The sequence below is a fragment of the Coturnix japonica genome, chromosome 10 (genome assembly GCF_054131305.1).
Source record: "Coturnix japonica strain WE chromosome 10, WE-NBRP24, whole genome shotgun sequence".
NCBI classification, from domain to species: domain Eukaryota; kingdom Metazoa; phylum Chordata; class Aves; order Galliformes; family Phasianidae; genus Coturnix; species Coturnix japonica.
The window spans coordinates 1,272,915-1,288,630 of record NC_140672.1 but is presented as its reverse complement, the minus strand read 5'-3'; the positions used below and the strand labels follow the sequence as shown (position 1 = coordinate 1,288,630).

The 15,716-nt window shown below is 51.9% G+C and overlaps 2 protein-coding genes across 8 annotated transcripts; both read right to left on the bottom strand.

Annotated features, from left to right (window-relative positions):
• Positions 1–1,755: 1,755 nt before the first annotated feature.
• Positions 1,756–11,138, bottom strand: STAMBP (STAM binding protein). Of its 5 annotated transcripts, none has more exons than XM_085510090.1 (10): positions 10,914–11,138; positions 10,108–10,332; positions 6,842–6,917; positions 6,600–6,695; positions 5,981–6,356; positions 5,224–5,342; positions 4,864–5,001; positions 3,630–3,742; positions 3,342–3,441; positions 1,756–3,053 (listed from the first exon to the last, which is right to left on the bottom strand). In XM_085510090.1, the coding sequence occupies exons 1-10, from the start codon at positions 10,964–10,966 to the stop codon at positions 2,997–2,999; spliced, it is 1,353 nt and encodes a 450-aa protein (XP_085366216.1). In that variant the 5' UTR covers positions 10,967–11,138; the 3' UTR covers positions 1,756–2,996. The 5 variants fall into 5 exon arrangements, 4 of the variants coding, with proteins under 4 accessions (XP_085366216.1, XP_085366217.1, XP_032304767.2 ...); XM_085510091.1 differs by lacking the exon at positions 10,914–11,138 and adding an exon at positions 10,769–10,850; XM_032448876.2 differs by lacking the exon at positions 10,914–11,138 and adding an exon at positions 10,810–10,850.
• A 195-nt stretch (positions 11,139–11,333) lies between these two features.
• Positions 11,334–15,606, bottom strand: DUSP11 (dual specificity phosphatase 11). Of its 3 annotated transcripts, none has more exons than XR_014932214.1 (9): positions 15,529–15,606; positions 15,377–15,452; positions 14,516–14,647; positions 13,876–13,999; positions 13,289–13,349; positions 12,942–12,998; positions 12,762–12,834; positions 12,382–12,510; positions 11,334–11,895 (listed from the first exon to the last, which is right to left on the bottom strand). XR_014932214.1 is itself a non-coding variant. In XM_015882965.3 (9 exons), exons 1-9 carry the CDS (start codon positions 15,561–15,563, stop codon positions 11,565–11,567), a joined length of 1,008 nt encoding a protein of 335 aa, XP_015738451.3. In that variant the 5' UTR covers positions 15,564–15,606; the 3' UTR covers positions 11,334–11,564. The 3 variants fall into 3 exon arrangements, 1 of the variants encoding a protein (XP_015738451.3); XM_015882965.3 differs by having other exon boundaries at positions 12,952–12,998; XR_014932215.1 differs by lacking the exon at positions 12,942–12,998.
• Positions 15,607–15,716: the final 110 nt, after the last annotated feature.

The window sequence follows — 15,716 nt, the reverse complement described above, 5'->3', positions numbered from 1 at the left end:
TGAGTCTGTTCCTTTTATGCTACGCTTCGATAAACAGGAGAGACTCAAGTCCTTATAAGTGACATTCAGCAAAAGCAAAGTGGAGGTGCTCCTGTCTGATGGCCTTTGGTCCTCTCTGACCACAGCCCTGCCCAGGAGGGTGGTGGTTGTAGGGATGGTGGTGGCTGTAGGGATGGTGGTGGCTGTAGGGATGGTGGTGGCTGTAGGGATGGTGGTGGTTGTAGGGATGGTGGTGGCTGTAGGGATGGTGGTGGCTGTAGGGATGGCCCAGTGCTGCGCTGTGCACCTGAGCCATAGAATTGTGCCATATCCTGATTTGGAAGGGGTTCAGCATCCCAGCAGCACACCAGGTGATGGGTGGGATGGTGCATCACGGCCTTGAGGTGCTGTGCTCCATCCCTGGGCCCCGGCATCCCCACCCTGAGGGTTTCCTCCGTGGGATTTTTTCCCTTCCATCGTTGCAGTTGTTGGGGGCAGGGACCCCATGGGGCAAATGGACCCAATTCAGTGCAAGGCTGAAGCTTCTATGGGAGTCCTGACAGAGCTGTGTTCACCCTGACAGGGAAAAGGTCCCAAACCCCAAACACTCATTGTTCAGCCCCATATGGTCCTTCCAAGCCTGGCCCTGCAGCAATGAGGAGCCACGAGCTGCGGGGTCGCTGCTCAAAGGGACACAGTTGGTCCCACACGGCTCAGCGCTGTCACTGTGTCAGTGAGGATGTGGGCACGGTCCCAGAGCGTCCCACAGCGGTGACTCTGCCCCAATTCCCCCCATCCCCGGGGGCTGGATGCGTCCCCGGTCCCGGCTGTGAGTTCAGCACTGCCCGCATCGCAGCTCACGCGAGACACCCGCAGCTGCTTTCATCCCAACCCGCATTGCCCGGCCCGCTGCCAAACATGAGGTCAGCGAGGCAAAAGGTTGCCATATATGACATGCTGCAAAAAAAAAAGGAGAAACCCCGACCCAGCAGAGCGGCAAGGAAAAAAGGAAAAGCAAAAGGGAGCGGGATGGAGGCAGCCCGGCCATTGGGATCCACTGCGCCCACGCTGCGGGGGGATTGTGGCCACGCAGAGCTGATGGCACAGCCGTATCTCAGCAATAGAAAAGGGAACTGTGCCCAAAGCCACAGCAGCTCCAGCCATGGGGCCACCAGCCCCCGCTGTGCCCAACCCAGAGCGGTCCCAGCCCTCCCCAGCCCCCTGGTTCTCTGTCCCAGGGTCACAGCAGCCCCTGCCCTGGGGCTGAGCCTCGGCACAGGGAGGCTGGAAGCTGGGACCGCGGTGGCAGAGCCCAGAGCCAGAGCAGATGCAGCCTAAAAAGGAAAGGTTCGGCCACCGCAGCCAATCCAGCTGCCGGAGCATTGGCCGTGCCCGGGCTGCAGGGAGGGCTGCTGGCGGCCCGGGATGCTCGCAGGAACGCCCGGCATCCCACGGCACGCGAGGCCAACCCCAGTGGCACGAGCAGGAGGGGGCTGCAGGCTGAGCTCCCCGCACACCGCCGGACCTCTGCACCTCCCTATATGGGTAACGTCCCTGCAGAGGGCTCCTGGCTGGGAGTTCGGCACGGCTTTGGTTCCGTTCCTTTGTGTGTGAGCCCACCGCTTCCCCCTCCCCTCCTCCCCCGCTGCCAAAATCACGCCGGTAACTGCAGCAGCAGTTTGTCAGATAAACCATAAATAAATGGATTCCGTCCCCGTTCTCGGCAGCTCCTTCCAGCCCGAGGAGTTAGAGATAACAAGTGAGAGAAGCAGCCCATAACACAACCTGTCTGTATTAAACCATCCACCAACGAATGCCGTTTGCTGTCTTGTAGGTAGAAGTACAAGGGCACAACACCTTCATGTATGTGTGTCTCCAATCCTCCCCCTGCCCACATAGATACATGCTGATGATCAGAGCATCCCAATGGAGGACACAGAGAGGTGATGCATCACACTTTGAGCCTCCCACCTTTCAATGCTGATACAGGTGAGGGTGGAGGCTCAGCGTGGGCAGCTCGGGGATGCAAAGTCACTGCTTAGTTTTCAACAGCAAAGGGTACAGAGAAGGTCCCCAGATGGTTTCCTGCATCACAGCAACACCGTGGGGCACTTGGTTTGGCAAGGACAGGCTTCATAACACCTTAAGGATTGCAGAGGCAGCTGGGAACGAGTGTTTAAGGATTCAAGAAACAGGAGTGTTGGGAAAGCAGCTGAGCTCCACAAATGGATCAGAAACAGAGTGCACCAATGCTGGAACTGAGAGGTGGGAGAGCCTCCTCTGTCACCCCACCAGCACCAGACAAACCCAAACCCTCACTGCAGCCAGTGTCCCATCCAGGAAAAGGAAGAAAGCAATCAGATATCGCGCTCAGCATCCCTGGAATTAAAGCATCCAGGAATCTTCTCACCCTGAACTCCTGAAATGGGGGTTCCCAAAGGAAGGAGAGAGCACAACGGTTGGGGTCCCTTCTTGTTCCACTGGGCACAAATGTGAGCACCAGGAGGGAGGATGGGCTCTTGTATGGAGTGAGAGGTGTTAGGAAGGTTTTGTTTTAAATAACAACAAGGATTTCTCTGCTCCAACCAGCCACGCTCAAGGCCACAGTTTACCAACCCAGAAAGAGAGGCAAAGCAGAACATGGGTTAATTTGGGCAGGTCCCACTTAGGAAAGCACTTGAAGAGGTTTCACAGCTCAAGGATGCAGCAACTTGCAGGGCCCTCCCCAGCCAAGAAGCTGGTCAAGCTCTAAATTAAATAACGGCTTCAGTGTTAGCTTCCCTCTTTGAATCTCCAGTTAACTTCTCCCCACACCTCAAACCTCAACGCCCTTTCACCAGTCCAACAACAGGCACCGAGTTCATGAGCTGAGGTCAGGGAACTGATTTCACCGTGCTCAGGGAGGAAGGGAAGGGGCACCACACGGTGAAAATCATCTGCTGCAGAAGGAACCCAAACTTTACCTAAGCCTAGAGGGAAGGCAGGTGGTTTTAGAGTAAGGAGTCAAGGCAAGACGCCTATCGTAGATCCATCAGCACCACATCTCTCTCGACTACAGACACATGATTGCAGGTCTGGAAGAGAAAGAAGAAATGGGGTTATTCAGATATTCTCAGGTGTCTCCACCTCCTGATGCAATCTGCATCCGTCGGCCTTCTGAGAACCACCCTCTCTTTGCAGTGAAGAAACAAAGACCAATCAAGTCAGAAAGCTTTTGCATCCCAGCTCCAGTGAGAAGCAGGTCCCAGTGAGGCTCTCTCCTGTCCTGGGGCACAGATTCACCATAGATCTAATCTCAAGTGAACTGCCCAGTCTGCTAACATATGGTACTACAGACCCCAGTGCTACATGAGGCAACTTACAGTGAAGAGAGGAGGGTCCTTGGAGTGTGGGTGGAATCCTTTCTGTCGACAAGAAGAGATCTCCTGCAGGCCGTGTTCTGTCAGCTTGAAAAACCCCGTCCTAGAAAGAAGCATAAAGTGCATACAGCTCGAGCCTCTGCAAGAAGAAACAGCTGCTTCTGCACTCCAAGAGTGTGTTTGAATCTGCTTGTCTCCAAGCAGGAGACCCAGCACGCTCTGCAAGGTGCTTCTCTGCCAGCTCTGTGGCTGCAGAGCTGCTCCCTGCCACGGGTGGGCAACCACACTTACTCCTGGTACTTTGGAGAACACACAATAGCGATGGACTCCGGCAGCATCATCTGGTAGGAGCAGTGTGTGTGCAGGTCAACGCTGGAGAGGAAAGCTGTCTGCGTGGGGTGAGTCTGAAACACAGGGGAAGGAAAGAGAGAACACCAGAGAGGGCTTGGATGGGCTTTTTTTCCCCCCCCCAACAGGCTGTATCTGCCAAGTGAAGGTTGGAATGGTAAAGAGGCACAGCTCCTCAGATGGCACGGAGGACTTGCTGACATGCAGACAGCAGCTCTGGATTGCCCCAGAACATCTGCTCCTCCTTTGCATTTGGAAAGGAGACAGGAGAAGCTCTGCTTTTCTGGCCACACCCCTTGCAAACTCCTATTTTAATGCAGTGTTTCCCTTGCCTTCAATGCAGGGCAGTCACCTCACACGATTCTGAAGTGTGGCTGCCCCAGGGCACAGCACCACCAGATACACAACACATCACCACGGCACTCCAAGAGATCACACCCTGTGAAGATGGCCAAGCTCTTAAAGATCACAGGTGACATCCAAGGTGCTCAGCTCTGGCTGAGAGATCTCATAGCCTCGCTCTGGCAGAAAGGCCTTTCCTTCTTCCTCTGTAAAGTTTCTGTTGCCAAGTGTAGGGATTCAACCAAAGGGATTCCTGAGGGTGCCTGGACGTTCCGGGGCCATCACTGAAGAGTTAACACTGTCAGCAGACACCCGCACATATCAGGCACACTCAGCAGGCATTTATTTGTCAAAGCCTGCAAAGCAGCTGCTGCTTTCGAGAGATTACTCAGCAGCACCAAACGTTTTGCTTGGCAAACATCCGACTGCCAAAGGCTCCACGGGGACAGGCAGCAGGGAGCCAGAGGAGGAATCTGGAGCTGGCACATCCTACGGCAGAGCAGCACACAGCTGTCTGCAAAAAGCTGTGCTACTATAGGGACACATCAGTGCAGAGGCCACGGTGCTGACAGCAGGAGCTCCAAACGGAAGGCTGGGATGCCCCAGGTCTGCTTTTAGCCCAGCATCCCATTGCCAAAAGGGCCAGTGCTCTGGGAAGGGATCTGAACCTCCAACAGACCCGAATTTCTCAAGCAACGTGAGTTGTGACCAAGAAGGCTGCATCACAGAGAGATCCCATGGAAAGGATGCAGATAATGGCAGGACAAGGGGAAATGGTTTCAAGTTGAGGGAGGGAAGATATAGGTTGGATGTCAGGCAGGGATGAGAGGCTCACATGGATCCAGCCGAGCGTAACGAGGCCGTGCTGGTCCTGGATCAGGAAGAGTTCCTCCTCGTTCTCTGTGTTGCAATAATCAGGGCCTCCATACTGCTTGGGAACGATGACGTGGGTTATGGTGAACTCATTCCTCATCTGCAAGGCAGCACAGGGAGGCTGTTACCATCCAGAAATGCCCCCCCACCAAACAGGAAATGCTGCTGCCACCCACTGGTATAAAGGTAATTTCCTAAGCTTTGCGAATGAAGCATTTCTGTGTTCATCACTCAAGGGCCCAGCAAGGGGAAGAGCAGCTCTAGAAACAAGCCCACGAGTCCTGTCCTGCTTCCAGGGGCTTAATTACTGTTATCACCTTACCAGCTTACCACAGAGGATCCCACAGGTCTCCACACCTCGGGCCGTGTTGGCATCAGCCAGCTGGAGGAATTTATGGCACAGCTCCCTGGGGACAATGACCTGGCGAAGGGCATCCACACCTGCAGGGGAGAATTGGGAGCACAATGAGCAGCAACAGCCAGCACCAATGGAGAGATGTTCCCTCAGTGTGGACCTAAAGGGACCAGACTGAAAGAAATCAGCTTGAAAACGTTAACTGCTATGCAAACTCTAATGTCTGCTCTTCCATGGGCAGTCATGGGGGAATAAAGTCGCAGTGACACTCCATGAAGGACAGTCAATAGAGAAAATGAAAACACAAATGCTCCTAAACTGTCATTTAAAAGTAGGATGTTTCTCTGGTCTAGAATCAGTTGTTTAGAAATGTCTGGGTTGCTACTTTGGATCTGTAATTGGCTAAAGAAAAGAGCTCAGTCAGTTTGGCCCCAATCTCCAAAATGTATTTGGATCTAGGAAGGTCAAAAGCCTCACAGGTTGTAGATTTTAGGTCAGCAGAGAGGGGTTGAGGCTGGATTACTAAGAGGAGACGGTTCTCCCCAGTCCTGCAAACCTTTGCTGGTCATTGAGGAAAGCATCCCCAACAGCCTGGAAGACCAAATCTCCCAGAAGGGATGGAGATCTGACAAGACACTTCTAAGAGCCTCCCAGCCAGCTCAGCTCCTTGGCTGCATTTGGTTCAGCCCCAGAAAGGAAGAAGGATGCCCGGAGCTGTACTAACTGTGTTCTGTGCCCCCCAGCGCACTAGGTTTCAAAGATCTGTCCACAGCAGGAGGGTTGGATGAGACATTCCCCATCGATGGACTCGCAGGGTGATCTGAAGAGATGGGAACCCTTGGGGTTAAATCAGTAGGTGGTTTTTCTATGCCGGGGATGAGGGGTCCATCCAGAGACTCAGGACTTGGCTCTGGCTTTCCAAATTCTTGCACTATCCTCAAACGTTCCTTTTCTAGCTCCTGTTGTCGAATCATCTCCTCGAAGGCAAGAAACTGCTCTTGCTCTGCCTGCTGCTGCTTCATTAAGGCTACACGATTCCTTTCCTCTTCCAATTGCTGCTTCAAAGCCAAGTTGCGGGCATCTTCCTCTTCCTTCTCTTTCTGCAAGAAAGAAATACACCAAAAAGATGTCAGCAGACCTGAAAGACATCAGCAAATAACACTCGTTTAGAACTGCAGCTTCCAACCCGCCTGCAGACCCTCAGCAATCACAGACCATCCCCAAAGGGCCTGTAGCAATTAAATGCCCTTGTGTGGGAATACAATTCTTCATTGATTTCTCTCTCTTCTCTCCAAAATGGCACTTTCTTAAAGCAAAACTGACAGCAATCTCCTGTCACTCACCTTCTGCTCAGTGTACTTAGCGTAGTCTTTCATGTACCTCTGCAATAGCTCCTTCTTGAGGTCTTCAGCCCTGGGAAAGGCTACGTCCTTCAGCTTCTGAAGGGAGGAAACACAATCCTTAGAGCAGCAAGCCAAGAAAAGCAGGCCCAGAATGGATGAAAGAATCAATAGGTTCTTGGAGAAAATAAACCTCAAAGCATTTTCAACAGCAGCCACTGAAGACTTGGAACACCGTTACTTACTTTCATCGTCTCCTTCCTTTCAGGTGTGGTGGCAGTTTTGAAATCACGGTGCTTTGGCAGCTTCTCAATGAAGAGCCTATAAATACACAGGAGAGAAACCCCTGTTCCTGAATCCCAGCAGAAGGAAATGGCATTGTGGGAGGTATCTATCATCTGCCTCCAGCTCAGTATCTCTGCTCTGCTCTGTCGCTTCCCTGGGCCCTGTGCTCCTGCAATCAGGACAGCTGAAGAAACTCTCCACCAAACAGTGCTTTGCAGAGCCCTTCATGGCATACATGCAGAGGGAAGAAGAGTAGAGAGCACAGCCCAAACAAGCTGAGCAGAGCCAAGAGGGAAAGCCACAGCGTGAGCAGAGAGCCTCCCTCGTGCTGTGAAACCACTGCATGCGCACTAAATAAACCCAGCTGCTTTAAAACCCAACCCGCTGGGAAAAGGAAGAACTTCTCACAATCCCAGCTCTTGGTTGTGCTCGTGGTTACCATGGAGAGCATGAGGATGCTCTTGCCAGAGACCACAGGATCAGCACAGCCGTGGCACAGAGCAGCTGTGAGGTCCCTGCTCGGGGCTGGTGGATGCAAAGTAGGTCACTGTGTCGAGGAGACAAAACAAGGCAGCGATCACTGCCAACAGATTGAAGATTAAAATGGAAGGGATTCATTAAGAAGGATTAAGAGCAGATGCTGGCCTGGGGAAGACAGAAGAAGCAGCAGAGGCAGCTGCCTTTTCAGAAGGCACAAAGGGGGAACAGTGAGCAGAAGGGTGCAGGGAGGACTCAGGCAGCCAGAGGAAGACTTTGAGGGAAGACCAGCAGCTGAGGAAGGAGGCAGAGCAGGACTCTGCATTCTCTAATAAGAACGCTTCACACTTCCTACCCACAGCCCAGATGAGGTTTGGCACGGCTTAAACCCTCAGCCCCCATCACCAGAAGCTTTGGATTTGTTCAAACCTCTGACTGCTGCGAGTCCGCTGTGAACGGAGCGGCTGCTTGGCACCGAGCAGCCACATCGTAGGCTATTTTTAAGCACTGCTACAGACCACAAGCCAAAGCAGCGTCTCTCGAGTCCCTTTAACACCCCACACAAACCCTTGGAGCCAATCCGAGCAGCTCAGAGTCACACGGACAAAGCAGGAATCCTCATCTCCCAGGAAATTCATGTCACATTTCCCTGCTCTGCTCTTCCTTGGCTCAAAAAAGCCCCAGCACCCTCCTGCTTTGAGAACAAATCCATTCTGAATGGTGCAGAAGCTGCTGCTGAAGGGAAAAACAAGCAGGTGTCTTTCAGCATCATTTCAGCTTCATTTCAGCATGGGAAAGAGAAAGGCTGAAGATGCAGTTGACATCAAGTGGGAGGCTGAGAGCCAGGAATGGAACTGGCTGCTTCAGTGGGAATCTCAGTGTGGATCCACCCCCAAATTCTCCCATATAGATCTATAATCCTCCCCAGACAAACGGCTCTCTCAGGAGCAGGGAAATAAAGGGACCTCCAGCTCCCCAAAGCCACACAGTCAACATAAAGCCAAGGACTCGCTCCTGGAGAGCTGTAGCCAGGAGCCTCAGAGCTGAATAATCAATCAAATCCCATTTCTAGAGATGGGAAAGCTCCACTAGAGGCTCCAATTACAGCACTAAGCTCTTGCTTTCCAGATCACAGCCTCAGGGAAAGACACCTCATACAACGCTCTGCCAAGGCCTCTCGCTTCCACAGGAGCTACAGCATTACTCTTCCATTTAAAGCAACGAGATGATGACATTAACTTTGCATCTTCAGATAATCCAAGCTGGCAGCTCGTACTCATCAGCATGAGAAATCACCCACCAAAAGGGAAAGCTTGTCACCTTTCCTGCAGCCTGAGAGCCAGGCTAATGTAAATGCCACAGGCATCTAAAAGCTGCTGGAAGGCCAGCAGGCAGCATTGCTGTCATGAAAGAGCAAAGGCACGTTTCGTTCACTTGTTTAGTTAAAGAGCTTCTCCTTCAGCCTCAGCTATGAGACCAGCTTGGAAACCTTCCCGATGGTTTTACACTTTGCAGCTCCCTACGCAGCGACAATGACCATAAAAGCTCAGGAAGTGCAGGGCGGGAAGAAAAGCTAAGCAGAGAAAAATGTGGTGGGTTGAAGGAGGCCGGGGAAGGAACCCTGTGCACACAGGCAGGCAAGGAAGGAAAACACCCATAGGAAGGCCAAGCTCATTCTGGATAAGTGGGTAGAGCAGCAGAAAGCAGAGTCAACCCTCTGGTGAGTGAGAAAGGGGGGATTTGGGGCAAAAAGCCTGAGGGAACAGGATAATCAATGCCCTGGGCTATTCCCTGAGCATCTCTGCTTTCAGCCCTTTGAACATGGGGAGGCACAGCAAGGGACGCACGTTTGTACCACTCGTACTCTGAGCTGCTCAGGCAGAAGCTCAGCTTTCAGACCCAAGATGGTTTGTTCCCAGCCAGCTCTGGAGGTGACAGCGAGAACATCCCCATGCTTGTCCATACAGACAGCTCCTGTGCTGGAGACCTGGCAGCTGTGATACCAAACAGGGTCTTGGGTGGGTTTATATACAACCTCTGGCTTTTCAGAAGAGCGTTCAGAGCCTGGAGATCTCAAATACTGTCCAAATCAGCAGAATGGAGGCAGGTTGTTCAGACCTGAAATTCTTTTCCCCATGTCCCTCCTCAGAAGGGTCTGGGTGCATACAGACATGCATGGTGTGTGTGGGGAATTATGTTGTTTCTAAGTAGAACTGTTAAGCCTCCAGTGCTCCACAGCTGATTTCTGTGCTGAAAGAGGAACACGGTGACTGCTGTAAAAGGCTGTAGTAACTTAAACAGAAAGAAGGCTTCTCCTCTGAAGGTGATTTATCAGAGAACCACCAACCAGCCCTCATCTCCTTCTGATACCATGACCTTCAACCATGGATGCCTGCCAATGACATCACAATGACCTAACCACCCTGCAGTGATAAAACACCAGGAGGCTCTAAACCAAAAGGAGCTGACACCTTCCTCCTGCTGACAGAAGCTGTAATGAGACAGAGCTATATAAGGCCAGCCTGATCTCACAGGGAATACTACTGACAATGCAATGAGCATTGCTTGTACCTTGCACCTTTATCATGTGGTCACCTTCATCACATCACCCGTATCAGTTCAAAAGGAGCAAAGCTGTGGATAGAACCCAGTTCTTCCAGCTCAACGTCTCGCTGTGTCCATACAAACCCAAAAGAAGCAACTGAAAGCCCACAAGCAAAGTAAGCAAGCAAAGTAAAGCTGCTCTTACGTGATGTACTTGTTGTATAAGATGAAGGCATGCTCAATATTGCCCTCCTCTGAGTAAACAGCCGCCATGCGGAGCATTTCCACGCCGGAGCGATAGTAGCGTCGCAGTGGGACATCCTCATTCACTTCCACAGCGCTCCCGATCTGCGTCAGGCTCCGGACACGCTCCTCGGGTGGGAGGCTGACATCAGCATGGCCGGGCATAACGAGGAGCATCAAAGCAGCTCTGCAGAGGGAGGAAAGCCAAGGGAGTCAGAACAGACATAGGGCAGGTAACGTGGTTGGGTTCCACAAGAGAAATCAGCCCTCCAGCCTGAAAGAGTTTAATACAAAGCTCGGGGGTCCCTCGTTTAATACAGAGCTCGGGGGTCCCTGGTTTAATACAAAGCTCAGGGGGTCCCTGGTTTAATACAAAGCTCAGGGGTCCCTGGTTTAATACAAAGCTCGGGGGTCCTGAGGGGGGAATATGGGTGAATTGAGGCTCCTTTTGGACACGGCCCTTGGGTATAACCCTGACTAGCAGCCATGAACTCCAGCTCATTTCCCTATATAACCCATTTCAACCCAAGGTCTGAGCGATGTGGCTCCTACCCAACACAGCTCCACCCCCCCAGGTCCCGGACCCCTCCAGGCCCAAAGCAGAGCCCCCCCCCCCTCCCCACCCCGAACGGGACCGGCCTCGTAGGCCCCAACCGGGCCCGACCTGCGCCGGGCGGACAGCGGCAGCTCGCACTCGGCGCTTCCGGGTTGGCGCCGTGACCCCGCCCCTCCGCTCTATTCCAGCACCCAATCACAACGCCTCCTTACATCCGGGGATGTCGTAGCCGTATCTTACTTCCGCCCAGCTCAGAGGCGGCCATTTTGAGATTGGGCGGAAGAGTGACGTCATCACTAGGCGACCGAGTCTTAAAGGGGCCGCTCTCAATTCCTGCACACAACCTGCGGGGTTTCTTTCTGCCTCAGAGATGAAGAAACTGACCCAAACTTTCCGTCCATTCAGGATATAAGCAGGGCAGTTCAATCTAAAAAACAGGGTTTTTTCACTCCCATCACCTTGATTCAGGCCTATTCTATTTCTATCTCTTCACGTGCATTAAGGAAATGCTCAACAAAAGCCCTGTTGTGGAAGGTTAAAGAGATGCTCAATAAAAGCCCTGTTGTGGAAGGTTAAAGAGATGCTCAATAAAAGCCCTGTTGTGGAAGGTTAAAGAGATGCTCCCGATGGCGTTTCTTTAGATTGAATCCAGTTCCATTTATTCCCTCCGTCACTTGAGAAACGGAGCCAGGACTGCGGAACAGCACAGAGCGATTCCAACGCACTGAGCCACTTGTTAAAAGTACCCAGAAAAGCATTAAAAAAGGGGGCTGGGGGGAACCTAAAGGGAAAGAAGAGAGCTGTGCTGATGTGAATGACGCCTCCATCCAGTTCCCAGCATCCAGCTCAGCTGCTGCTGGATGTCACAGCTGACTCAGTTTGGAGCCCCTTGTGGAGACGCAGCCCTGACTGGATGCTCTTGTGCCTTTCAGTTCTTCCATCCTTTTCTTCCGCCGCCGCCGGCGCTTCCTGGCCACGCACGTCTCCTGTGGCTGCTGGTGGAGGGGATTTGGAGGTAGGAAGGAGGCTTCGTTGCGTTGTTTCTTATTATAAGGCATTGAAACCGAACAGTTCCTCTGACCCAAACTGCAAGGCCACCTTTTCTCAGCCGTGCCAGGTTTGTGCACCAACTCCTGCTGTTGTTCTGGCACTCTGTGATTCCCCTTTTTCTTCTTCTTGGCACAGACAGAGTTCCTGAAAGAAGATCTGAAAGTCAGGACTGGAGAATTCAACCTCCCCCCCACCTCCCTCCAGTCTCTCCTGGGTTCTGCTGAGGACTTTTGGATCCTTTCAACCCTGTGGGTTGAAGAACAGCTCCCACTGACACAAACTAAATCCTCTTGTCATTGAAGTATCACACTGCAGCCCCACCAGAAACTAGAGCCTACACTGTAAGGGATGCTACTCCACATCTGCAGACACAAGTGTGTTAACCAGAGGCAAACAGCTTCATGCTGCTGCAGACACAAGGATACTTCAGCACTAAGAAGACACAGGGAGGATCCCCTTCCTCCACAGCCCCTAGAAACAGCAATGGATGCTCTGCTGTACGTAGCAACGTTGCATCTAAACTTGTAAAAACATGAATTTAAGTTGCTTAAAAAGGAAAAGAAAAAGAGCATTTTTGGTTCTATCTGCTCAGCTGTACAGCAAGCACAGAGGAAAGAGGCAAAAACCCACCTGGATGTTGTTAACAGGAGGTTTTCTGAACGCTGCGGGTGATGCTCTGCCTTCTGCTTTCTACTGTTCCACACAGCATCCACTCTTTGTTTGATCGGGACTGACCCCAAGTTCTTCACTTCACGTCTCCTTAAACAGAACTCTGGGTCATGGCTGGGCTCACAAACCATTCATCAAGTGATCACAACAGCCCTCTCACACTTCAATCAACCCCCTTTCAAACCTCCCAATTAGGGCAGCTGGTCAGGCCATGTGGATCTGTAACCCCACGTGTCACAGCTGCCCACCTTCTTCCCATCCCACTTCCACCTCAAGCAGCAGCAGTCAGCCAAGCTTAAAATCTATCTATTACAGCTCTTGTTCTGTGTGTGTGCACTCACTTTCCAGATCTTCTCTGTAGATCTTCAATGTAGTTCATTCTCTCAATGGGATGCCCTCGAGCTCTGTTGAACACTGGAGAAAGAAAGGTCTGAGTTCTAACAGTGCTGCAATGGAACAAGCACGATCCCATTTGCAACCAGGAGCCCATGGTATTTTGTATCTTGACAAGAGGAACATACATGTACGTACACTCTATTGCAGCGTTGGGCTCCATGCCTTCAACATCAATCAGGTACCTGAGCAGAGCAACAAGACAGCTCTAATCACACGAGTAACCCCAAAGTCACTTACAAACAATTCAAACATGAATAGGAATTTGTTCGAGCTTCTGTTTACAAGCCAGATTTGAATATCAGCACTTGGCTGCTGCTTATGTCTGATTTCAACACATCCCTGCAAGCAACATCTTTGCTAAGCTTACAAGCTGTGGATCCTTGCAGGCCTTGGATTACATCCAACACTTGATCCCTTTTGCTGGTGAAAGCAGGCAACACCCCCAGCTAATGCACTCCAACAAACAACTCACCGACAGACCAGGTAGCCAGTTCTGTTTAAGCCATGTGTGCAATGCACTCCGATAAGTTTATCTGCAACAAACAGCAACCGAGTCAGAGCAGTGTTGATTTTCCTAAACCAAGTCAGAGCAAAGCAAGCTTAACATTGGTCCTCCAACCCTAACAAGCATAAATAAACTGCAAGGATCATGCAACAAAGTCCTGTTTGTGGTTGGCTATCACAGCTGGTTTGGCTCACTGGCTCATTTCATCCCATATTTGCATGGTCCCAAAGCAGGGAGGATGTTTCCAAATGCTCTGTGAAATGTGCTCTATCCCACACTGCCCAAGCACTGACAGGTTCCCATTCACACCGCTGCTAATCACCCATCATTACTTACAAAGATACTAGAGATAACAATAAGGACCCAACCAACACAAGCACCCAATGCTACCTACCAGCCAGCACAAACTCCTCTACCACAACAGCCTGATCTCATTGCTTGGACATTCACACACCAAGAGGAGGAAAGGAAATTCATGCTGTGCACGAAGGTTAACTGAGAACACCCCCCTTCCCATAGGCAATGCATGGTAACAGAAGGGAAATTCACATTACCGTTGTCTTTGTTGTCTCTCAAAAAGCTTTCCACAACACGTTTGAACTGAAAAATAGTCTGGTTGTTGGGTATTTCGTGTCCCATGGTCAGGATCTTTGAGTACCTGAGTGTAGCTGGCAGCTCCTACAAGAAACAAAAGAAGAGAGGATAGAATAGAGAACTGCTGACAAAAAGATGCAAGAAATCAGCATTCCAACTAAAACCAAAAGAGCAGCAATGGTTTGAGGTAAGAAAATGACACCACTTGAACACACTGCCAGTGTTTCAGAATAACCCAGTGGTGTTTGCACTCCTTCCTCCCCAAGAAAGGCAAAACGCTGAGCTTGGAATAACTTTTCCTGTACACCATGAGCCAAAATCCATTGTAATCAACTGCTCGCTCAGAACAGCCCACAAAACCACCTTTAGGGTAACCAAAAACATGTAGTGGTTGTAGAAAGAGAAAGGCTGGAGACCTCAACATCACGCCTGATCAAAGACAAACACCCCAACTCAAACGGCTCTGAGATGCTTCCCCACATTTCCCTACCAGGGGATTTAAGTGTTTGACGCCCTTTAAAGTTCCCTTCTCACTAAAGTCTTCCCACTCAGCAGCAATATCAGGGCTTGAAGAGACCCTGTGCTGAGCCTGACACTGACCTCAGGTCCGTAGTAGCGCGTTGTGTACGTCAGGTCAATGATGAGGCCCAATTCTTCTTTCTGCTCTTTGATTTTCTCAATGAGGTCACAAGGTGAAAACCTCTCGTCCGGGTGAAGGTTCTGATTAAAGCTCTGAGGGAAAACAACATTAAACACAGCTGCACTGTGACTGGTGAGCTGCCACTGCTCCCAGCAACCATAGAATGGCCTGGGTTACAAAGGACCACAAACATCACGCAGTTCAACCCCCTGCTGTGTGCAGGGTCCCAACCAGCAGCCCAGGCTGCCCAGAGCCACATCCAGCCTGGCCTTGAATGCCTGCAGGGATGGGGCATCCACAGCCTCCTTGTTCCATTTAATGCCTGCAGGGATGGGGCACCCACAGCCTCCTTGTTCCATTTAATGCCTGCAGGGATGGGGCATCCACAGCCTCCTTGTTCCATTTAATGCCTGCAGGGATGGGGCACCCACAGCCTCCTTGTACCATTTAATGCCTGCAGGGATGGGGCATCCACAGCCTCCTTGTTCCATTTAATGCCTGCAGGGATGGGGCATCCACAGCCTCCTTGTACCATTTAATGCCTGCAGGGATGGGGCACCCACAGCCTCCTTGGGCAACCTGTTTCAGTGTGTCACCACCCTCTGGGTGTAAAAACTTCCCCCTCAGATTCAACCTAAACCTGCCCCGTCTCATTTTAAAGCCGTTTCTCCTCGTCCCATCACTGTTTCCCCTGGAGGGGCCTCAACCCCCAGCCCAGCACCGGCCCGTTGGTGCTTTACGTTGGGACCAACCGGACACGGGCAGCCCGCAATGAGCAGCAGCCGGGTGGGATCCCGGGGCGGCCCTCGCTCCCCGCTCACCTTCCTCAGGGGCACTTTGAAGGCGATGAAGCGGGTACCCGGCAGCCTGCGGCCTAACGGGACGTAATCGGTCCACCTGCAAACGGAAGCGGAACAACGTTACAGCCGGAGCCACCAAACCTCTCTCAGATTAGAAACCGTGCGGCACTCACCGCTCCGGGACGCGAGAACGGCCACGGCCCGGCATGGTGACGGCGGCTGGGACGCAACCGGTACTTCCGCTTCCCTTACTTCCGCTTCCGTTAATTGCGCTTCCGTTACTTCCGCTTCCGCGAGGCCGCCGTCTGCGTGACGGCATCACGACGGAGCCGGGCCGGCTGCGGTCACAGCGCCCCCTGGC